At 41.7% G+C, this 23,938-nt stretch overlaps 2 protein-coding genes across 7 annotated transcripts; both read left to right on the forward strand.

The window, feature by feature from the left end:
- The first annotated feature begins 1,396 nt into the window (after window positions 1-1,396).
- On the forward strand, window positions 1,397-11,471 carry gnb5b (guanine nucleotide binding protein (G protein), beta 5b). Of its 5 annotated transcripts, XM_076995332.1 has the most exons (12): window positions 1,397-1,531; window positions 2,949-3,060; window positions 3,651-3,787; window positions 3,953-3,994; window positions 4,450-4,526; window positions 5,065-5,197; window positions 7,223-7,366; window positions 7,994-8,085; window positions 8,887-8,935; window positions 9,470-9,566; window positions 10,480-10,646; window positions 10,862-11,471. In XM_076995332.1, exons 1-12 carry the CDS (start codon window positions 1,406-1,408, stop codon window positions 10,871-10,873), a joined length of 1,188 nt encoding a protein of 395 aa, XP_076851447.1. In that variant the 5' UTR covers window positions 1,397-1,405; the 3' UTR covers window positions 10,874-11,471. The 5 variants fall into 5 exon arrangements, with proteins under 5 accessions (XP_076851447.1, XP_076851446.1, XP_076851448.1 ...); XM_076995331.1 differs by lacking the exon at window positions 10,862-11,471 and having other exon boundaries at window positions 10,480-10,848; XM_076995333.1 differs by lacking the exons at window positions 1,397-1,531; window positions 10,862-11,471 and adding an exon at window positions 2,594-2,692 and having other exon boundaries at window positions 10,480-10,847.
- Window positions 11,472-11,538: 67 nt separating this feature from the next.
- Window positions 11,539-15,502, forward strand: bcl2l10 (BCL2 like 10). 2 transcript variants are annotated; one of them, XM_076995336.1, is made up of 3 exons: window positions 11,539-11,692; window positions 12,401-12,807; window positions 14,648-15,502. In XM_076995336.1, the coding sequence occupies exons 2-3, from the start codon at window positions 12,406-12,408 to the stop codon at window positions 14,768-14,770; spliced, it is 525 nt and encodes a 174-aa protein (XP_076851451.1). In that variant the 5' UTR covers window positions 11,539-11,692; window positions 12,401-12,405; the 3' UTR covers window positions 14,771-15,502. The 2 variants fall into 2 exon arrangements, with proteins under 2 accessions (XP_076851451.1, XP_076851452.1); XM_076995337.1 differs by lacking the exon at window positions 11,539-11,692 and having other exon boundaries at window positions 11,704-12,807.
- Window positions 15,503-23,938: the final 8,436 nt, after the last annotated feature.

Consider the following 23,938-nt stretch of genomic DNA (forward strand, 5'->3'; position numbering starts at 1 on the left):
AAATATTTATAGCCATAAATGTGCTGCTTTTTGCCTTTTATTCAGGAGACATTTATACACTGCACAATTTGGTCTTTTATCTGTACTTCTTTTAGTACTGTAAAATAGTCAACAGATTATTTGGCCCCTAAAAAACATGGAACACACCATTTTGTCTCACTTCAAAGGTTATAATAATCTAACATGTCTAATGTGCCTCTGAGTCTGTTCCAACTGCTTATGTAGACACTTCTGCTGTTAGCAGGGCTGAAGGTGAAGGGACAGGCTACAGTCAAGCCGCTTCTGTGTGGCTATTTCAGGCCTTGTGTTAGTGCTCTGGGTGGTGATGCCCAGCACTCTAAAGCCTCTGTAAGCAGCTTAGGGTTCTGCATCTCAGCGCATTCACATCACACCAGAGCACACTCAAAGCACACACTGCATCACAAGCCTGACTCAGAAGGTAAGCGCATATAATTTTCAAATATGATTGTGTCTGATTTTAGGTAAAAGAAAAAACAGTAAACTGAAATTCAAATCTTAAATGGATAAACAATGTGACCTTTACTGGAAGAGTAGCAGGTGCACACTGGAGTTAAGTTTAGGGTTCGGTTGGTGGTTAGGGTCGAGGTTAAGGGTTAGGGTTTGGGTTAGACCTGCACTAAAGCAGCCGATTTGCTCTCTGGAGTCTTTCAAATAGTCTCTGGTTTAACCTCTGACTACACAGGAGGGACATTAAGCATGTCTTGATGACCAGCCCCTGAATCTGAATTGGATATTTACAGAATAATCAGATAAGCAATTTCTTTATTCTTTACCACCTACATAAACATATTCTAAAATAAGCAGTGGTGAAGTATTCTAAAATTCAGTTTTTAGAGAATAAATAAATGCTTGTCTGAATATTTTGCACATATCCAATTTAAAGTGTAGAAGATAAATTAGCAGTGTAACCGGATTATATGTAATCAGTGAATTAAACTATATTTCTAGTGGTTTGGTTGGAATAGACAAAGGGTGACTGATTACTGCAGCTAAACCCAGTTGTATCCTCACACACAGTCTCCCCACACACTGTCTCCTCACACACGGTCGCTTTACCCCACACTGTCTGCCCCACACCTTGTCTCCTTACTCCACATGGTTTGCATCAACTACTACAGGATTAAATGGGAGATTACATTAAATTTATATGGGACACTTTCCTTCTAGGTTCTTGGTTTTAAGTTTACAGTGCAAGACAGTTTAAGATTACAACTTTAAAAGTACTGAAACCTTGTGTCTGGTACACAACTGCATTCATAGTGCCATTCTAACAAAGTCAACTTTATTGTTGTGTCAGATGTGTCACGTAGACACAAAATGTTTTGTTTTTCTTTCTCCCCTTTGCTTCCGTTTGTTGGTGTCCACCCACAAACAGCTCCTCAACATGTGTGACCAGACGTTTTTGGCCATCACATTTGGCCCCTGCGACAGCTGCACCCAAAACAAACCCCTGATGAACATCTACCTGCAGAACGAACCCATGAACTACTGCTCACTGTGTGTGGAGATGGTAAGAGGTTACTGTGTGTGTGTGGGTGTGGAGACAGGGATGTGTTAGGAGAACAGGCTGCACAGTACCCAGTAGCTGTGCTGATAGAGACAGGTGCAGAGACAGAGCTCTGGCGTAAAGGCCACTCAGCAGACATAATGATATAAATGTGTAAATCTTTACATCTGCATGCCATTCTGGGTAAGAGGCCCTGCTAAATGCAGCTTTCATAATACATAAGATTAGTATTGACTGTGTACAGGTGTGTATGAGGGGAGAGAGTACATACTAACCATAAACATGTTCATAATGGAATGTTCTGCTGGATTATCAGGAGGTGTGTTAAATAGTTATAATGTGTGTTTTATAGATATGAAGTGTGTTGTATAGTTGTAAGGTGTTATATTGTTATGATTTAGTTCCCCTGTTGAGGAGAGATGACTCGCCCGGCCTCCATGCTGAGATTAAAATTACACTGAGATAATGTATTCACTAAAGGTTGTTACACAGAGATAATGTATTTCACTAAAGAATGTTACGGTGGGACGGAGTCCTTTTGTGGGGGGGCACTGGTCTGCACAAGGCAAGCTGTAATCGTGCTGCAGTGAAGTAATCACTAAAGGATGTTACACAGAGATAATGAAGGCTATTCACTAAAGCAGTGGTTCCCAAAGTGGGGGAGCTATTGCAGGGGGGGGCGCGGAGCTTGGAAGGAAAACATATGCACATGTGTCAATATGGGGGGGTGTGTGTAGGGGCGTGCAAAAATATTCTCATCTACTAAAGGGGGCATGGCAGAAAAAGTTTGGGACTGCACTAAAGGATGTTACACTGAGATAATGTATTCACTAAAGAATGTTACACAGAGATAATGTATTCACTAACGGATGTTACACAGTGATAATGTATTTCATAAAGGATGTTACACGGAGATAATGTATTCACTAAAGGATGTTACATGGAGATAATGTATTCCCTAAAAGATGTTATGGTGGGACGGAGTCCTTTCGTGTGGGAGGGGGGGTGTGCGCGAGGCAAGCTGTCATCGCGCTGCAGTGAGGGGAGATCCTCGCGCCTGTGAGAGGGACGGGCTGCTAGTGAGACCTGCAAATGGACTCTTCTCTTATCAGTACTAACATACCCCAGAAAGTGACGGTGGACTGTAAATCACATAAATTCATGGTTGGTGTGCATGTTGGTAAGCTGCGAGTCATATTCGGCTGACACATAAATGTCTCAGAACAAATCCCACAATATACAAAGTTTTATCAGCGCTGTCTGAATTTTGCGTTTAATGATAAACGCTGAAAGTCCAACGCCAGCCCGCGCGACAGCATTTTCTTGGTGACGTCACAGCGCGAGGTGCGCGGAGGCTGCGGGCGCTGCGCCCGTGACGAGCGCAACATTATAAACATTTTCTCCATACTTTTCTATAAAGATGGCTTACCAGGGACTAACGCAGGGGGAGACCCTGTCATCGCTGAAGGCCGAGACGGAGAGTTTAAAGAAGAGGCTAGAGGACGAGAGAGCAAAGCTGCACGATGTTGAACGTGAGTGTCGCTTCCGGACGCGCAGAGCGCACAGAGAAGGAGCCTCGACTACCAGGGGCGACAGCAGCCATTACCACTACGGAATCAACATATGGCCCGTGTTTTATTCTAACCCAGTCAGTTATGAAATTAACACCACATAACCGAATTCTCCACTACTTAAAGAGAGTCCACATTGTTATTATATTGGTTGTTCGTGAACTACAACCACCTTTGTGTTTATCAGTACAAATCTGTTTATAGTATCGAGAAAACAGACCCATGGTCCTAACCAGACTTTTAATTCTACGTAATGATTTTTAAACTACGAGGAAAAGCTCAAAACAGCAGCTGGTTACTATCATGATACGAGATGAAAACCAATAACGAAACAGTTACTGTCCAAATTTGCACTGAACTCCGCTTACTTAGTCCAGTTGTTGATGAACAGCCGAGAAACTTTGCGCATCGTTGTATAGATTTGCAATAATAAAAATAAATGGTCGTGTAGCCACATAATTAGAAGTTTTAATTAGAATTAGAATGCAGCTTTATTTCATGTTCACTCTGTTCCGTGAAACACAGATGATCGCGCTGTATATCCGTTTTAGTGCATCAGGTAGCGGAGAAAGTGGATGCGCTGGGTCAGCTCGTGATGAAGCCCCGGCGGACGATGAAGGGCCATGGAAACAAGGTCCTGTGTTTGGATTGGTGCCGCGACAAGAGGAGGCTCGTCAGCTCTTCCCAGGTAACGGGGCGTTCCGAAACCCCAGTCCAAGGACGTCAATCTGAGATCGTGACGAATGGTAGTTTGTATTTTTAAGGCGTATCTGCAATTATTTTATGTAGTGTTATCTTTATGTGCTTTATTATGTTTGTCTAATTTTGATTTAAATTTAAATCAATTTCATAGGATGGGAAAGTCATTGTGTGGGAAGCCTTCACAACTAATAAGGTAAATCAGTTTTCTAGATCAGAGTTTATATGAATTTCATAGTAAGAGTTTTGTGTAGTATTACGTAGCATTAGCTTTTCTTATTCATGAAATTCCAAAGGAGTAATCCAAACACTCCTTCTTCCTGCATTAGTGTGTTTGTCTATGACCATGTGCACATAGAGCCTTGTGGATGTTGATGGCAACGTCTGCTGTCTAATCCAGTGTGTGTCCACAGCAAGGGCTTCACACACTCTGGACTATAATCCAGCATGTAATAAGTGATTAACACACTCTGGCTTCTTATACAATATGTAATGTGAAAGCACAGTGGGTCGCTGATTCCATATCAAGGTCAAAGAGCAACAGGTCTGGCACCTTCGCTGGATGCAAGTGTGTGTGTGTGTGTGTGTGTGTGTGTGTGTGTGTGTGTGTGTGTGTGTGCGTGTGTGTGTGTGTGCGTGTGTGTGTTGTAGGAGCATGCGGTCACCATGCCCTGTACCTGGGTGATGGCGTGTGCTTATGCCCCCTCTGGATGTGCAATAGCATGTGGGTAAGTCCTTTAATCAGTGTGTGTTCCTGGATCAGTTACCTAGATCTTAACCCTGATAAGCAGTAAAGACTAACTGGTCACACACCAGCTGCATAATGTGTATAAGCTATTTCAGTCAAAGTGTTAAAAGCAGAACTGAGAATTCAAAGGTCATTACTTTCCACCTGTAGGCAACACTGTGAACACTGTGAATCAACACATAACTTCAACACATGACTTACTGAATCACATAAATTCATTTGAATACTGGAATAAACCTGTATGTGCATTTTTAGGTATGTTTGTTATTTATAACCAGTAGAACTCCATGAACCATGGAATTTACACAAGGTATTTGATCAGGAACTGATCATTCTTTCTCTCTCTGTCTCTCACCCTGTCTCCCCCCCTCACCTGCCCCCTTTGTTTCTTACTCTCCCTCTCTCTCTGTCTATCTCTGTCACTCCCCGTACTTTCTCTCTCCCCCTCTGTCTTTCTCTCCACTCCCTACACACCCCCCCTCTCTCTCCTTCTCTCTCTCTCTCTCACACACTCTCAGTGGATTGGATAATAAATGTTCTGTGTATCCTCTGTCTCTGGACAAGAATGAGAATTTGGCAGCCAAGAAAAAATCAGTGGCTATGCACACCAACTATCTGTCTGCTTGTAGTTTTACTAGCTCTGATATGCAGGTGAGTGTGTGCATGTGTGTTTGTTTGTGTGGGTGTGTGTGCATGTGTGTGTCGGTGTGCGTTGCTATGTGTGTGCGTGTGCGTGTGTGTGTGTGCATGTGTGGGTGTATTCATAAACTCCAGTTCTGTAATGAATATGCTGCTCTCCAAACTGCTCTGATCTTTTATTTGTTTTAGAAGGAGGTAACACCAATAGTCCAGATCATTTGTACTTATGAAGTCATGAAATTTGGCAACAGGTGTATTGCAAACATAAAAGTCAGTAATGAGCATTACTGCTTGGTTCCAGTGTGCACAAGGCATCTGTGCCCTTGAGGCTTCAATAAATCATGTTTCAGCGCCACCCTGTGGATCCTCTGGGACACGTCGCTGAGGAAAAGCTCTCCTTAGAGACGCTACTTCACAGTTCATGAAAATTGTGGTGGACTTTAATAATTCAGCACACATGACACATCTGCAGCTCTTTCCTGATGTAGTGGGAGAGTCAGTAATGGCCTGTGCCATTACTAGTTATTTATAGAGCTCAGACAGCCTGCACAAACTGGGGCTGTTTGTGGACACTATCAAAGATCAGGCTAGCAGCAGGGCAGCATGTCTGTAGCAGAGCAGAGAGGTGTTTGTGTTTGTTTATATGACACATTTTGTCTGTTTCAACATTATCATTACAGGTTGATTCATTAACAACTATCCATGGAAAGAGTTATAAAGATAACAGAGAGGAAACAGTTCACATTGAACTCACATCACACAGCACAGAATAAAAGGTGCATGAGGAAACGGTTCACAATGAACACACACACAAGACATCACATAGCACAGAAAAGTTTGGGTGGCAGGGGTTTCCACCAAAATGTTTTCATTTTCTTGTTTCTCATTTCTAGAAATAGAAGAGTTACAATTAGGGTTAAGGGTCAATCTTACTTTCTTTGCAGTGACATTAGGAAATCAGTTTTTAGTGATTTTTAAAATTGTGTTGGAATTATTGCAGTTGTGAGGATGTGTCTATCTGTGTGTTTATTTACTAAATTCTAATCTGAAATCACTTAGGGTGTCTGTACACTGGCACACGTGTCTTCTCTCAGGTCTGGTTGCAGTGAAACCTGTGAAAAGCAGAAGTGATTTTACATTGGGGGTTTTACCTAGTAGCACCATAGAGCTCTGTGTAAATCACCTTCTGGGATTTTACACCAGACGATAAACAGCTGGATTATGTCATCAAAGTTCCTCTTGATGTAATCCCCCTCATCGTGACTGATGTACATTTGTAAACTTTGTTCTTAGGCAGGGTTGTTCCATCATAATTGAATGTAGTTAAAACTGTAATGATATGGGATAATTTTCCTGATGTCTACAGGATTCCTCATGAATATTTGCCTTCATAAATGACCAGTCTTGTCCTCAATGACTAACTGCGCCACTCATGTCTCTCTCATCTCTCTCTCGTGTCTCTTTATCTTTAATGAATGAAATCTGTTCTGTGACCAGATTGCCAGCAAGCTTGCTTCACTAATGGCATCTAAACACAAGGGGGCAGTGAAGGGTTCACATTGTTCACAATATCAACACCCAGAACTTTCATTCTAGTTACCATATACTTAGCCTGATTGTGTGATTTGTTTGTAACTTGTGTATTCGTCTGTATAATTTGTTTTTGTGTAATTTGTGTGTTAACGGGCCGCCCAATGGAGGATGGGTTCCCTTTTTGAGTCTTGGTCCTCCCAAGGTTTCTTCCTATTCCCCACCATCTAGGGAGTTTTTCCTTGCCACTGTCGCCTTTGGCTTGCTCATTAGGGATTGTATAGATAGTATTGTTAACCTTGTAAATCCTGTAAAGCGCTTTGTGACAACATTTGTTGAGAAAAGCGCTATACAAATATATTTGATTTGATTTGACTGTCTATCACGTGCTAGTTTGTGATTTGGTGTGTGTGTGTGCCTGTGCATGTGTGTGTGTGTGTGTGTGTGTGTGTGTGTGTGTGTGTGTGTGCGTGTGTGTGCATGTGTATGTGTGTGTGTGACTCCCAGATCCTGACCTCCAGTGGTGATGGCACTTGTGCATTGTGGGATGTGGAGAGTGGGCAGCTTCTTCAGAGTTTCCATGGACACACAGCCGATGTGCTTTCTCTGGATCTTGCACCTTCCGAGACTGGGAACACCTTCATCACTGGAGTCAGTAGTCATCCTCATCTTTGTTTCTGGAGTCAGTAGTCATCCTCACCTTCATCACTGGAGTCAGTAGTCATCCTCACCTTCATCACTGAAGTCGTCATCCTCACCTTTGTCTCTGGAGTCAGTAGTCATCCTCACCTTTGTCTCTGGAGTCAGTAATCATCCTCACCTTCATCACTGAAGTCATCATCCTCACCTTCATCACTGAAGTCATCATCCTCACCTTTGTCTCTAGAGTCAGTAGTCATTCTCACCTTCATCACTAGAGTCAGTAGTCATCCTCACCTTCATCTCCAGAGTCAGTAGTCATCCTCACGTTTTTGATCTTCAACACCTGCATGCACACTCTTTCAGATCACGGACAGCTGTATGCCCATCTATGATCACTCTTTCAGATCACTGACAGCTGTATGCCCATCTATGATCACTCTTTCAGATCACTCTGACAGCTGTATGTCCATCTATGATCACTCTTTCAGATCACTCTGACAGCTGTATGCCCATCTATGATCACACTGTTCTGATTCACAATATGCAAGTCTGGCCCATTCAAAACATCCTGACACATATTGCTGAGACTTTTCTAGATCTCCTGGTTCTCCCATGGCTGTGTGTGTGTGCTTGCAGGGATGTGATAAAAAAGCTAATGTGTGGGACATGCGCTCAGGCCAGAACATCCAGTCTTTTGAGACCCATGAATCGGACATTAACAGTGTCAAGTAAGTAAACAAATCAGACATTAACTGTATAGTAAGTAAATCAGTGGGGAACCGTCAAGGCCCTAAATATTCTTAAAACAAATATATATAATAAAATGTATCCAATTTATCTACTTACAGTTTGACAATCGACATCTAAACAATTACAAAAATATAAGCAAATAAATTATTCAACCGTGTCTATTCAATCTGTGTTGCAACGTGAGGGGTTAAGTTAAGTGGAAGCCTGTGATGCCTCCACAGAATGTTGGTGATTGGTGGTCTTGCTGTTCGTTTACAGAGGGCCAGGCAGTTATAATTCAGCACAATACCAGTTTCAAATGACAGTAAAATTGACCTAGATGGGAGCGGGCCCAGGTTTAATGGTCACAGTTCACTACTGAAGTAAATGAATTGGACATTAACAGTGTAAAGTATGTAAATGAATCTGAATTTTGTGTAAAGTAAGTAAATGAATCGGACATTAACAGTGTAAAGAAAAAGAACCAGCCATTAACAAGGTAAAGTAAGTAAGTGTCACATAACTGTATTTCATTCTGCACGCTGTTGTGTAGATGGGACACAGTCTAACCCTAACCTTTAACCTTAGGTCTAGACAACACAGCTTTTGGAGAAATGGGTGTGTTCAAAAGTAGAGCCATTGCCTCTGTGTGTGTGTGTGTGTGGGTGTGTGTGTGTGTGTGTGTGTGTGTGTGTGTGTGTGTGTGTGTGTGTGTGTGTGTGTGTGTGTGTGTGTGTGTGTGTGTGTGTGTGTGCGTCCGTGTGTGCATGTGCGTCCGTGTGTGCGTGTTATACCTGCAGGTACTACCCCAGTGGTGATGCATTTGCTACTGGTTCTGATGATGCTACCGTGAGTTTTCAAGCATTAACACTGCCAGCTGTTCAGGCCTTAGTATGGTTACTGCAAAAAAATTATTAGAAAGGACACAGATTTATTTTAGTATGATACAAGATCCAAAGTCACTGAAACACCTCACTAGTCCCTTACATATCCCCTACCTGCTGATTTCTGCAAAAAGTCCTGATCAGATTTATCAATTTATCAATAGCTTGAAGATTCAAATGAAACGGAAGCAAAAATTTAAACTAGCAAAGAGGCTGAGATGCCTTAGTTTCAAAATTCCCCTTCTGATTAAGAACCAGCAGGCCACCGCATTATAGATTAATTTCTCCTACAATGGGCGCTGAACCATTGAGTTGACTGATAGTATAATCAGTCCTCTGATACTGAGATTAGATGAGCTCTTGAGATTAGATGAGCCTTTAGAGCATAACATGCTATGTGTTTCCATGTAGCTGATATCCTATCAGTAAGTTGTGGGTCCTGTCAGAATGTTGCATTTACTGTCAGTAGTGTCCTGTCAGTAAGTTGTATGTGTTCCAGTGTCGGCTGTATGACCTGCGTGCTGATCGTGAGGTGGCCATCTACTCCAAGGAGAGCATTATCTTTGGAGCCTCCAGTGTGGACTTCTCTCTTAGTGGTGAGGGAGACTTCATCATTATATCACAGAGCAATAAATGCAGTATTGTGTAACTGGTGCATTTCATTGTCTGTCACTGGGTGTTACTGAAGTCTATTTTTGCACTTTTACATGAATCAAGAAAATAGTTATTTGTATTCTTCTGTATTTATACATATACAAAATCTGGGACTCCCTCTATGACCCAGCATGAATGATCTAAGTTATAATGATGGTACAGTTGTATCTGTGTTTTATAAACCTCTAAGGCATATTCAGAATTGGTAGCATATCACTAGGGTTAGTGTTAGGGTTATGGTTAGCCAACTATTAGTGTATTGAAGCCAGTACCCACTCCAACACAGCAGCAACTCCTGCAGGTGTCTCAGTGGCGAGGCATTTGCTACTGACTCTAATGTTTTTTACAAACACTCCCTGTGTCTCCCCACACACTTTGCTGTGGCAGAGACACCGACCCTTCTGTCAACATCATTGACTTTTCCTGAAAAACACTTTTAAATATGTGTTCTTAACCATGAATTGATTCTAATTATTTTTTTATTTGGAAAGGGTAACAACATACTCAACAAAAGACAAAAGGCTGCATCATTTGACAAATGTATTAATATATTAACTCTAAATTTGTAGATTTCCAGACTTTCTATCAGTTATTAAAAAATAAGCACTCAGGGAAATTCAGCTCTGAAATTTTATGCACCAGTTCTAATCCAGAAATAAATAGTGTTACTGATCACAAGTTTGTGTTATTTAGGTAGGTTAGTGTTACTTAGGTTTAGTTGTTCGTGTTACTGGTAGATTGAGCTAGGATTAAAGGCAGATAGGGCTGGGGTTACAGGTAGATAAGTATAATTAAACAGGTATAATTCTATAATATACATACATGTGCAGTCACACACTTTTCTCTCTTTCTCAGGTCGGCTGTTGTTTGCTGGATATAATGACTACACAATAAATGTGTGGGATGTTCTAAAGGGCACAAGGACAGCCATTTTGTTTGGGCATGAGAACCGAGTCAGCACAGTCCGTGTGTCGCCTGATGGCACAGCACTGTGTTCAGGATCATGGGACCACACCCTGCGAGTAAAGACACGCACACACACACACACACACACACACACACCGTACATAGCATGAAACTTCAGCCCACACATGAGAAAACAGTGAAGTGGGTAAAAACATTATGAGGATTGGCGTGACTGGTAAATGACGTAACCCCCTCCCCCCCATCCCCGAACTGCCACTGGCTAGACAGGATTGTGAATGTAGAAGTCATGTGTTCTCTTTCCACTTTCCAGGTCTGGGCTTGAGGTCAATCACCTGTGCAGTCTGCAGCTTAGATCCAGGATGAAAAACCATGTGTGCACATTCCTGATCATCGGACAGCTCACAGAAATCTCATATAAAGCACAGTCTGCTTGACTTTAATGTGGTAGTTTAGATTTAGACTGATATGACACGTTGTTGTCCGTGACAGATCAGTAAGCAGAACCTGTTCTTCTCATTAGTGATCTCCTGCTCCCTGATGACCAAAGTATGCTGTTATATATTAGAGAGAGAGGGAGTGTGTGTGAGGGGAGAAGAACAATTCTGTGTGGGTGTGTTTAAAGAAGTAAATGCTTTTAAAATAACTTAAGCAGCTCTACACAACTACTCAAGATTTATACAGTGTTATACAGTGTTCTGAAATAGAAAATAGAAATCTGTTTTGATACACTCCCCTCAGTTTGAACTGCGTGATATTCACATAGAATAGTTCTAGGGTCTTTCACCTATAAAGACATTTATTAGCACAATGTACCGTTGAATGTTTGCGCTTTGCTTATTAACTACAGTTTTGATGTTTCGGGTTTTTCAATGACCACATCTGTACTGTATTAGGGCGAAATTAAATATAATTGAATGGTCTGTAGCTTTTTTTTTATCGTTACACGAGCTCAAAGGTGTTCTATTATAGTGGTATCTGTGGTATTCAAAATTATTTTTGAACTCGGAAGTGGCTACATGACGCAGTTAAAGAGGTGTGCGTCGGGCTAGGGGGAGAAGACGCGAGGACGCGCTGGTCGGGTACGCGCTGCTGACGCTAGCTGTGGCTGTGGTAAGAGCGGCTTGACATCGCTGGGAGGAAGGTAAGCATTCTCCTTTCCACAAAACTAAGTTCCACGTTTCTTAAATGTCGTTTAATCTCATACTAATTCAAATGCAACGTCATTAATATTTATCTTATGGATACCTAGGTTGGCGCCCGGTTAAAGCTGGTTTAGTGTAGTTTACCGGCCGCATTTCTTTGTGTCTGTCGGAAACGCAGCGCCGTCGTCACCGGAAGTGCCGAGCCCTCGTTAGCGTTAGGTTAGCTGGCCGGCTAAAGCTAACTAGCCGGCTTTGTGTAAAAAAAAGTAGACCAATTTTATCCACCTCGTTAATGCTGGAGTACTTCTCAGTTTTGTAGATCATTCATCGTGGCATATCTTAGCTAGTACCTGTGGTCAGGGCTTTGTTATTCAACGTTCGCTAAATTGCTGTCTGTTCAGTGGGCGGTACGTCCTGGCCGTCCGTGCCAACCCCGTCTCGTACTGCCCTGGCAGGTATCTGTTCAGCTCGCTTAGTTCAACCACTCAAAACACCTACTGCATGTTGTTGGAAGGTAACGCAGCTAACGTTAGTGACCACACCGTTAACGGGGACATGGGAGCCCACCAGTATTAGTTTGCTACACAGGGGAGATGAAGCTACGACTGCTGTCTTTCACCCTCTGGTGGACAATAACGTCGCAGTCTTGTGTATCTGTACACGTGTATGTTTGGTTGAATTTTTGATTCATTGATTATGTATTGTAGGAAAAATGTCCTGTTGGAAAGAGACGTTGGTGTTGGCAGAAGATTACATTGACTTCTGCATCGACATCCGACAGACACCTCCCAGCGAGTCAGCCAAGGCCATGCGGTTCCTGGCCAAAGAGATGGAGCGCCAGCACCACTCCAGGTTCCACTCGCTGTCCCTCAGCTTCCTGGAGGCATGTGGCTCGGATCCCAGTGCCTGCCTCCGTGGCGTCATGGCCGAGCTGGTGGAAGACGGCAAGTTGAACTGGGGCAGAGTGGTTTCACTCTTCACGTTCACAGGTGTGCTGGCCACAGAGTTGTGTTCCAGGGGAAAAGGACCGGAGTCCTGCAGACAGCTGGCTGAGACAATAGCAGACTACCTGGGAGGAGAGAAGCGGGACTGGTTACTAGAGAATGAGGGCTGGGTGAGTCACTTGAGTTTCCTCAGGTCTTTGATATAATTTGGTAGCATCTGGGTGTTGGCAGGTGATTTACAATATGAAACTACGGTATGTACGCTAAGAAGTTATTTGCCCAGTGTAGACAGTAAAGAAAAAAACAGTACTACTTTATTTTGAACAATTCTGCAGATGGTCTTTATGCTCTGTTAAGATTAATGAAAACATCATGGCTGGCTTTTGTTAGGGGTATACTTCACATGAGAAGTATATCAAAGTAAATAAATTTAAGTAAAATCCTAATCTTGGCATAATGGTTATTTTCATGATGATCGCAGTTGGAGACTTTGTGATGTCGTATTATTTTAAGCAGATTCTTATTAATGGGTGTTTCGTTTCTGTGGAGAGTTTTGGTGGGGGTGGAAAAAGAGAATCGAGAATTGGGCAGAAGTGAAACAAATAAAAAAGAACCTCAGTGAAGCGTTTGGCGGCATCAGCAGGCATTATGTTAGTGATCCCCATGGTGAAGTCATCCGTGATAGTTCTACTGATGGGGGGGGGGGGGGTGTTGTTGCATACCAGGGGCATGTCCCTGGAGAACTTCTGAGGACCTATAGCTTTCACTTTTGTTTTCAATACAGGACTTTTGACTTCACCAAAACCAAATTTGTTCTAGCGTTCTGTCTTCAGCCCTTTGTTCCAAACGAAGTGTGAAAGCACAGTGGGTCACTGATTCCATATCGAGGTCAAAGAGCTACAGGTCTGGCAAGTGTGTGTGTGTGTGTGTGTGTGTGTGAGAGAGAGAGAGAGAGAGAGAGGTGATTGTGTGTGTAAGTGTAACTATAGGGTTACGTGTAGGGTGTAAAGTATACATCAGTACAATTAAACAGTCACAGTGTTGTACTGTCAGAAGGAAAAGATCAGTGGTGATGGTGAGAGAACAGACCTCATGGTCAGAAACATATCCCAAATCCAGTTATATCAGCTGTGTGAACATTTTCTGTGAAACAGAATAAGCTTTTCAAAGTGAAGTCTCTGTTTACATCCTCCTGCACTTGTCCCCTGATGAGGTGTTTGACCTTGCCCCCACATCATTGTGGTCATGCATCATCACTGGGGGTTTTACCTTCACCAAGGTTTCCTCATCTTGATGAGGAGACTGTTTTGGTGCATTTACAGTGTGACACTAAATGGCTCTTTGACTGAAATGGAAAACAGGACTAACGAAGAGACATTTCACTCGCTCACCAACCCATCCACTCACTCATCCACCTAAAACTTCTGCCCTTTTAGCACATGAGCCAGTGCTGGAACTCTGGACCTCCCATGTCCCCCAGCTTAGCTTTTCTGACCAGTACAACCAGACGCTTTGCTATCCATAAACCACTTGGCTTTTACTCTCTCTTAAGAAAATGTCACTAGTTTTTGCTGTTGGTTTTGTGCAAATGTGTATTGGCTTAGGGTTGGGAACAAGCAAGTGTCTTTTAGGTTTTTACTTCATCAGGAACGGCGTATCTGATGCTGTGTGAAGAAATGATAAACAAAAATTTGTCTTAGCTATCAGATAATGTGATCATCTAATGAGTAATCGCAATAACCCGGGCAGTAGATTTACAAGTCTTAGTGGTTTGAATTGTTATTATAGAAATGTGATGATTAATGACGTAAATGAAGCTTGCTCTTGTTAGACATTTTCCTCAAAGAGAGTTCTGTTCACTTTGCCGAGTCGGCACAGAGTCGAACAGAAACTCCACCCTATGGAGAAGCCATGCCATGGCTGGCACTTGCAGAGTTTTGTTGTGCACTGTTCATGATAAGTGAATGAGTAGGTGAGTGTTTGAGCGGTCTGTTTGTGTTTCTTCTGCAGGATGGCTTCTGTAAGTTCTTCCGTGGTGCAGGACACGTCAGCCAGGAATCCTCCATGAAGACGGCCCTGTTCGCAGCTGCTGGAGTTGGTCTCGCTGGACTGACCTTTCTACTGGTGCGCTGAACCCAATATTTTGTCTGGTCAATTAGCTTTCCCCCCCCCTCATTTCTTATTATTTTTAGCATGAGTTTAAGTCCTTTAATGAACTTAATATTTGCACATTGTGATATTTTATTTTACTTATTTTATACCATTACTTCTTATTCAATTATGGCAAGCTGTTCATTCAGAGTTATTGATTGTAAAATCTTTAACATGGCCTTAATGAGGGTTTGCATGTGGCACATTTAAACTGCTTGGATCTTTTTCATGTACAGACTTTTAACAGTTCCACTATATTGAAAAAACTAAGAGTGTTTGGCTTCATCATGCCGTACACTCTTTTTGAAAATGTTGGTTATTGCATTTGCAGCGTACAAAATTAATATATTATATTTATATAAATTCCAATGTAAACATCAGCCAGCAACATGTAATTTAATGTAATTTAATTCTTTTTTGGGGGGAGGGGAGGTCTTTTTCATTACGGTCTATGGGAGTCTGATGTGGAGTTTTTGTTTTTCTAGTCTGATGTTTTTATTACAGTCTGATGTTTTTGAAGGTGCTAGCTTGCTTCAATTCATGCCTCTCTGCTGTTTCCCAATAACTCACGAGTGACAAATTTAGTTTGTAAAATGTATTTATTTATCATTTTAAGAACAAATTGTATCTTCAGGCATTTCCTTAAATGGACAAACCCTATTTTTGCATCATTTTATTTATTTAACATTTTCGTAATAAAATAATATAAAAGTTGTTTAGTGTCTAGCGCATTCAATGCCATTTTTATTTTGCTCTTGTGTGCACATCTCTGATTCAGTATAGGTTCAGTATCCAAACACCTTTTCAGAGACTTCATTTTATGTTTTGCCAGTCCTGCAGAGCCGAATAAATTGTGTATTAATCATGTTTGGTTCACCTAAAAGAATGTGCATGCTGCTTTACTTTTGATGATTTTACAAATATGTCAGGTTAATTGATGACACTCCATGTTAAAGAAAATTAAAATCCAGTTTCATGATGTGGTTAAATTGCCAGAGCACCTAGAAGGAGCAATGTAGTCAATGTGTCTCATTATTTTGACACTGATAGCTGTATTCACCAGTCAAGGCCACAAGAGCAATGTTACATTTGCTGAAAAGGCACAGTGGTTATTAATGCAGTGTGCAATGCAGTGAAAAAATATAATATAATCTTTTGAAGTTAGCTTTGACACACTTCCATAAAGTGGTTCTGGTTTCAACTAGGTCATATTGGATCAAACTACAAAACTGTTCACATTCTAGCATGTAAATTCTATTTGTAAATTAAAAGTTTCAAATGGGCTCAAATTCCAAATTAAAATAAAGGTGGTCCAATGTCCTCAAAGGGCAACCCGGATGCTGGAAGAGCCAATTTTCCATCACTCCTGGTGCTGGAAGAGCCAGTTCCCCATTACTCCTGGTCAAACCTTGTAGTGATGCTGCTCATGTTTCAATGAACTTTTACACAGTGAAATCGAAACTCGCCTGCTTTGTGAACAGTTCTTTTGCCAAATGTTTCCTGGTTATGGTATAATTTTACAAGAATCGTAATGTAAAATCTTTGTGGCATCTTTGTGGCAAACACTCCAGGGTACCTGATCTTATAAAATAGCACAAAAAGACAAGCATGTTGTAGAGAAGTCGGTGAAATCACGAAAGTAGGGCATTAAACATGCAATGGTGATTTCCTCATCTCCAACAAATGAAACGAAAGCCAACAATGGGTATTTCCCAACAAAAAATGTCCACACTAACACCAAATCAAATAATTTATTTGTATAGCGCTTTTTACAACACATGTTGTCACAAAGCAGCTTTACAATCTTTACAGGATTTACAAGATTAACAATCTTAACAATCCCTAATGAGCAAGCCAAAGGTGACAGTGGCAAGGAAATCTCCCTATGATGGAGAGGAATAGGAAGAAACCTCGGGAGGACCAAGATTCAAAAGGCAACCCATCCTCCATTGGGCGGCCCGTTAGCACAGTCCGTGGTGCGCAGGGTGGTTCTACAGTTCTACAGTAATAGTTAAGGTTCTTGTTCCCTGGCCAAGTAATCACAATCCCTTCGGTGCAGATGGTGAGCCTCTGATAGGAGCTAGCATCCGCACGACCTCTTGTGGCAATGGCACGTCCAACCCTGGCATCAGTACATCCACCGGCAGGTGCTTGCATCCTGATAGGTGTGTGTATCCTGCAGGGACCCATCCCCTTCGGGTGGCCTGGTTAAATACGCAAATCACACAAAAACACACAAATTACCCAAAATCAAATTATACAGACGAATACACAAGTCACACACAAATCACACAATCAGACTAAGTATAAGGTAACTAGAATGAAAATTCTGGGTGTTGATATTGTCAATGTAAATTAGGGATGCACCGAAATGAAAATTCCTAGCCGAAACCGAAAACCGAAAATGAGGAAACCAAGGCCGAAAGCCGAAAACCGAAACACCGAAATACATTATGCCAATTATTAGTAACATTGGATTTATGGCTAACCTCACTAAAATCAAGGCATTGCTATTCAAAGAATAAATCAACTACAAAATTTGATTTGAAAATATTTATTTAGCACTGACATTACAGTAATGCATATTATAAAATAAAATTAGTGGTGGGCCGTTAACGGCGATACCGCTGACAACGGCCGACCACTAATTAAATTAAACTCGCTTGCAGACCGTTTTTATCTGAGAGGATAAATATATGTATTTTATACGAGTTAAATTTAATTATAACTGACTGGCCTGAAAGATAAATATAAATTCTCTCATAAAAACGTGACGTGAGTTGCAACAACATTAAACAGCTCAGGTAAACACACTTCTGAGAAATGTCGTCTGCTCGGCAAAACATAACGGGGCTCAATGTGCTCTATTAGCCTACGAAATCCCTACGACAGAGAACGGCTGATCGTCTAAGGCAGGGGTGCTCATTACGTCGATCGCGATCGACCGGTCGATCGCGAAGGACGTGTCGGTCGATCGCGAAGGAATGTGCGTACATCGCGTCACATAAAATAGTAGTAGATGAATCGCACATCTGCACTGACGGTTGTATTTTGATTGACATTCACGGCACCCCGGTAGATCTTTCTGACTTGGTCATCCTATAAGTAGCTCGCAAGCTGTGGGCACCCCTGGTCTAAGGCAACGAGTTCCATAATTTTTGGTGTAATGTCCTTTGCCTCGGCGCCATCACTGGAAAACTTTTTTGCTAGCTTTATCCAAATAAGCGCGTGCAGGTGGCGATTTTTCCTTGCGTCATCACAGCACATTGTTTCGGCCGTGTTGTTTCGGTGATGAAAGTATTTCAGCCGAAAACCGAAAATGCTAATTTAAGCCATTTCGGCCGAAAATTTTCGGTGGCCGAATTTTCGGTGCATCCCTAATGTAAATGTCTTGTGATGAACGCCAGGTTTTCATTCCGTGTCAGAGCAATGATATTGGTATAATGTATAATGTAGGCTCCAACTGTAGTGTTACTCCCCAGCTGAAACTCGGAGAAGAAAGATAAGTGATGTGGTAAATATGTAACAGATTAATCAAAGCCCAAAATAAACAGATAAGTCTTTAGTCGAGATTTAAACATTGAGACCGTGTCTGAGTCCCGAATAGAGGCAGGAAGATTATTCCACATTTGTGGAGCTTTAAAAGAAAAGGCTCTTCCACCTGCTGTGATCTTTTTGATCCTAGGAATAGTTAATAACCCTGCGTCCTGCGAAGTGACGAAGTGAACGTGCTAGGTTGTAATGTTCAATAAGTTCACTAAGATACTCTGGAGCTAAGCCATGCAGTGTTTTATATGTTAAAAGTATTTTATAGTCAATACGGAATCTAATTGGCAACCAGTGTAATGACGATAGTACGGGACTAATGTGATCAAACTTTTTAGTTTTCGTTAAAACTCACGCTGCTGCGTTCTGAACCAGCTGGAGTTTGTTTATTGATTTACCAGAACATCCAGCTAGAAGACTGTTGCAATAATCTAGACGAGAGGATATGAAAGCATGGATTTGTTTTTCCGAATCACTAGTATTTAATATGTTTCTAATTTTAGCAATGTTGCGTAAGTGAAAGAACGCTTCTTCTTCTTCTTTCGACTATTCCCATTTAGGGGTCGCCACAGCGGATCAAACTCCTCCATCTGGCCGTCCTGAGTGTCCTCCACTGACACACCAGCCACTCCCATATACTCTACCACTGCATCCATAAACCTCCTCTTAGGTCTACCTCTCCTCCTCTTGCCTGGAAGTTCCATCCTCAAGACTCTCCTACCAATATACCTCTCCTCTCTCCTCTGTACATGTCCAAACCATCTCAACCTTGCTTCTCTAACTTTATCTCCAAAACATGCTACATGTGCTGATCCTCTAATAAACTCATTTCTGATCCTACCCTTCCTCGTCACTCCAAATGAGAATATCAACATCTTCATCTCAGACACCTCCATCTCCCTCACCTGTCTCTTTGTCAGTGCCACTGTCTCCAGTCCATACAACATAGCAGGTCTCACTACTGTCCTATAGATCTTTTCTTTCATTCTAGCCGACACCCTTTTATCACAGATCACCCCAGACACTTTATGCCATCCATCCCACCCTGCCTGCACTCTCTTCTTTACCTCCCTTTCACTTCCTCCATTACTCTGTATCCTCAACCCTAAGTAGGTAAACTCGTCAACCTTCACCAAATCAACTACATGTAACTGGACCTGTCCACCGTCTGCCCTCTCATTCACACACATGTACTCTGTTTTACTCCTGCTCACTTTCATTCCCCTGCTCTCCAAAGCATATCTCCATCTTTCCAAGCTCACCTCCATCTGTTTCCTACTCTCACTACAGATCACAATGTCATCAGCAAACATCATAGTCCAAGGGGACTCCTGCCTAACCTCGTCCGTCATTCTTTCCATGACAACTGCGAACAGGAAGGGACTCAGGGCTGATCCCTGATGTAGTTCTATCCCAACTTTAAACACGTCTGTCATTCCTACCGTACATCTCACTGCTGTCATACTGTTCATACATATCCTGCACCACCCTCACATACTTTTCAACTACTCCTGACTTCCTCATACAATACCACAGCTCCTGTCTCAGTACTCTATCATAAGCTTTCTCTAAGTCAACAAACATACAATGTAACTCCTTCTGTCCTTCCCTATACTTCTCCATTAACACACTCAAAGCAAACATAGCATCTGTGGTGCACTTAGCTGGCATGAAACCATACTGCTGCTCACAGATCTCTACCTCTCCTCTAAGCCTAGCTTCCACTACTCTTTCCCAGATTTTCAGGCTGTGACTGATCAACTTTATTCCCCTGTAATTACTACAGCTCTGAACATCGCCCTTATTCTTGAAGTAGACAACACACCACCAGACAACACACTACCACCTTTATCCTTTATCATCCTAACCTGCTGCACATCCTGCCCATCACGGTTTCTGTGTCTGGCCAATCTGTACAGATCCTTTTCCCGTTCCTTAGTTTCCAACGTCTCATACAGCTTGCTTTATGCCTTCTCTTTAGCATCTGCCACTGCTCTCTTTGCCTTACGACACATCTCCTTGTACTTCTGTCTACTTTCTTCATCTCGCTGAAAATCCCAATTCTTTTTAGCCAACCGCTTTCCTCTTAAACTTTCCTGAACTTCCTCATTCCACCACCACAACTCCTTGTCTATCTTCTTCTGTCCTGAGGTCACACCAAGTACCTTCCTAGCCACATCCCTCACTGCATTTGAAGTCTCATCCCAGGTATCCAAAACTCCACCACCAATACCCAATACCTGCCTCTCCTTATCCCTGAATTGTACACCACAGTCCTCATCCTTTAACTTCCATCACCTGATCTTAGGTTCCACTCTCACTCTCTTCCTCTTCTTCACCTCCAAAACCAACCTACATATCACCATCCTATGCTGTTTAGCCACACTCTCCCCTGGTAACACCTTGCAATCACTAACCTCTTTCAGGTTTCGTCTCCTACAGAGGATATAGTCGACCTGTGTGCATCTTCCCCCACTCTTATACATTATCCTGTGCTCTTCTACAGCCATCTTTATACTTTTAGCAAAATCTACCACCATTTGTCCTTCCGTATTCCTTTCATTAACACCATATCTACCCAACACCTCCTCATCACCACTGTTCCTTCCACCAACATGTCCATTTAAATCTGCTCCAATAACCACTCTCTCTTCTTTAGGAACCTGCAAAACAACTTCATCTAACTCTCTCCAGAATTCCTCTTTCTCCTCCAAATCACAACATACCTGAGGAGCATAAGCACTGATGACATTCATCATCACCCCATCAATCTCTAACTTTACACAGATCACCCTGTCACTTACTCTCTTTGCCTCCACTACACGCTTACTAAACTCATCCTTCAGGATTACCTCATACTCCATTTCTCTTTTCCTGTCTACACCATGAAAGAAGTGTTTGAAGCCACCACCAACGCTCCTGGCCTTGCTTCCCTTCCACTTGGCCTCCTGTACACACAGTAAATCTATCTTCCTCCTCTCCATCAAATCAGCTAGCTCTCTCCCTTTACCTGTCATAGAGCCTGACGCAACCCTTCCTATTTATCCAGGCTTGGGACCGGCACTGAAATACACTGGTGTGTGCACCCTAGTGGCTAGGTTAAGTGAAAGAACGCTACCCTAGTTATATTATTAATGTGTGTATCGAACAAGAGATCTGAGTCTATTGTGTTCTTTACATCTGGGCTGGGGGTTATAGTGAAAGAATGTAGATTCAATGCTACATTATGTATCTTGTCTCTCACTGCCCTAGACCCAACTATTATTAGCTCTGTTTTATCCAGATTTAGTGCTAGAAAGTTACCCGCCATCCAATGTTTTATCTCTTCTACAAACTTCTCGATTTTACTGTTTACGCCTAAATCATCGGGTTTGGCTGATAAATATAGTTGAGTGTCATCTGCGTAGGAGTGGAAACTGATGTCGGGCTTATGCATAATCTCGCCTAAGGGTAACATGTACAGTGTAAATAGAAGTGGTCCTAGGACTGTCCCTTGTGGGACACCATATTTAACCTGCACAGAAGCGGAAGCGGTCGGTCAAATAAGATGTAAACCAGTAGAGTGCAACTCCTTTAATACCTACCGTGTTTTCTAGTCCATCCAGCAAAATGTTGTGATCTACAGTATCAAAAGCTGCACTAAGATCTAACAGTATAAGGAACGAGACAAGCCCATTATTGGACGACATTATTAAATCATTCATTACCCTGACTAAAGCTGTTTCAGTGCTGTGGTTCGGTCTAAATCTTGATTGGAACTTTTCATGGATACTATTTGATTGGAGATAATGGCTTAACTGATTGGAAACTGCTTTTTCTAGAATTTTAGAGATAAATGGGAGATTAGAAATTGGTCTATAGTTGGATCGAGATTCTGTTTTTTAATCAAGGGTCTAATTATGGCGCATTTTAATTGTTTGGGCACATACCCTAGGTTAAGGGAAGAGTTAATCATATTAAGTAAGGGCCCTGCGATGGCTGGGAGTAGGTCTTTAAATAGACTGGAACTGGGTCGAATATACATGATGTAGACTTAGACGAATTAATCAGTGTTGAGCTCTTTTTGCGATATAGGATCGAAGCCATTTAGCTCAGTAATATTTTCGGATGCGTAGTTACTATTACTTATACTACTGGGGTTGAATTGGAGGTTACGCTGTGATGTTATGACTCTGTAGTCAGATATTATCTATTTTATTATTTTAAATGTTTAAAAATTCATCATTAGTGTGTGTAAGTGCTGTATTAGAACTAGTGTCGTTGATATTTCTTGTTAGTTTTGATACGATCGCGAAGAGAAATCTAGGGTTATTTTTGTTGTTTTCTATTAGTGTTGAATAATATGAGGCTTTTATTAGGGCATGTTTATATTTGACTACAGCGTCTTTCCATGCGGTTCTAAACACTTCTAGTGAGGTGGATCTTCATTTGCGCTCCACTGTTTGAGCTGCCTGTTTTAGAAGACGAGTGTGGTCGTTATACCATGGTGCAAGCTTTTTCTCCCTAACTAATTCTGTTTTAACTGGAGCTACACTGTCTAAGGTATTGCTGAGTGTGGAATAAAACTGTTGTGTTGCCTGTTCCAATTCATTGGGCTGCAGTGGCATAGTGCTTGGTAGCTCCGGCAATATGTTTATAAATGTTGCTGCGGTGTCGGATGTGATGCGTGTGTGTGGTTTTTATATGGCGCATCTGATGTACATCGTATAAAGCTATTTCATATATCAGTAGGGAATGATCTGAAATGGCGTAATTTTGGGGGATGATTGCCAAATGTTCTATGTTTAAGTAAGTATAAAGTCTAAAGTGTGTTTACAGCGGTGAGTAGGCCCTGTCACATTTTGGGTTATACTTACTGAGTCTAGGATGGAATTGAACGCGGTTTTCAGTGGGTCTGATTCATTTTCATAATGAATGTTATCCACCACCACCATCAAAGGCTCGACTGGTGACAACAGTGGCTGGTGCACCCTAATTTCTGCTCGGCGTGAATCAACTTTCATCAGTGAACAGCACTGAGGCCCACTGGTCTTGCTTCTTGTTAGAGAACAGTAAGTTCTGAACACTGAACAGTTGGACATGTGTATTCAGCAGAAGTTTAGAGACCTGTTAAGGTTAGAGTGCATTCATCCTGAAATTTTATTTTCAGGAGCACAACTGTTGAGTTATATGCTCTCATCTATAATAATTTCTTATTATTGTTATGTTCATAGTACCTATGGGGACTTTTACTAAGTCCTTAATAAAGTGAGATACCTATGAGGACTTTTGCATCAAGCAGAATGATTTTTTCCTGCTTCTTATTTCATTTGCATATGATGTTTTAGCTGAGGAGCAAGTGATGTTCCACACCGGTGTTGGTGTTCATTAGTTCTGTTTAATACAAACAATAAGAACTCAAAACAACTTACATGATGATTCTAATACTGTAAACATGTATTGTGAAGAAACAAAAGCTTTAACAACAACAAATACATATTGCACAAACCAGACATATTGCACAGTCCAGACATGCATTAGTTGGAAATGCTCACTGTTATGACTGTCATGACTCCTTTTTCACAAAAACATTCAATAACATCAAAGGTGCTAAACAACAAAAAC

This window comes from Brachyhypopomus gauderio, chromosome 2 (assembly GCF_052324685.1).
Source record: "Brachyhypopomus gauderio isolate BG-103 chromosome 2, BGAUD_0.2, whole genome shotgun sequence".
NCBI lineage: Eukaryota > Metazoa > Chordata > Actinopteri > Gymnotiformes > Hypopomidae > Brachyhypopomus > Brachyhypopomus gauderio.

What these genes read in the sequence shown, in the direction of transcription:
- bcl2l10 (XM_076995336.1), top strand. Translation starts at nt 12,406, where the DNA reads ATGTCCTGTTGGAAAGAGACGTTGGTGTTGGCAGAAGATTACATTGAC. An exon ending in TACTAGAGAATGAGGGCTGG is followed by an intron (nt 12,808 to 14,647) that starts GTGAGTCACTTG and finishes TTTCTTCTGCAG; the next exon opens with GATGGCTTCTGTAAGTTCTT.
- gnb5b (XM_076995331.1), top strand. Translation starts at nt 1,406, where the DNA reads ATGTGTGACCAGACGTTTTTGGCCATCACATTTGGCCCCTGCGACAGC. An exon ending in GGATGTGCAATAGCATGTGG is followed by an intron (nt 4,527 to 5,064) that starts GTAAGTCCTTTA and finishes ACACACTCTCAG; the next exon opens with TGGATTGGATAATAAATGTT. An exon ending in TTACTAGCTCTGATATGCAG is followed by an intron (nt 5,198 to 7,222) that starts GTGAGTGTGTGC and finishes TGTGACTCCCAG; the next exon opens with ATCCTGACCTCCAGTGGTGA.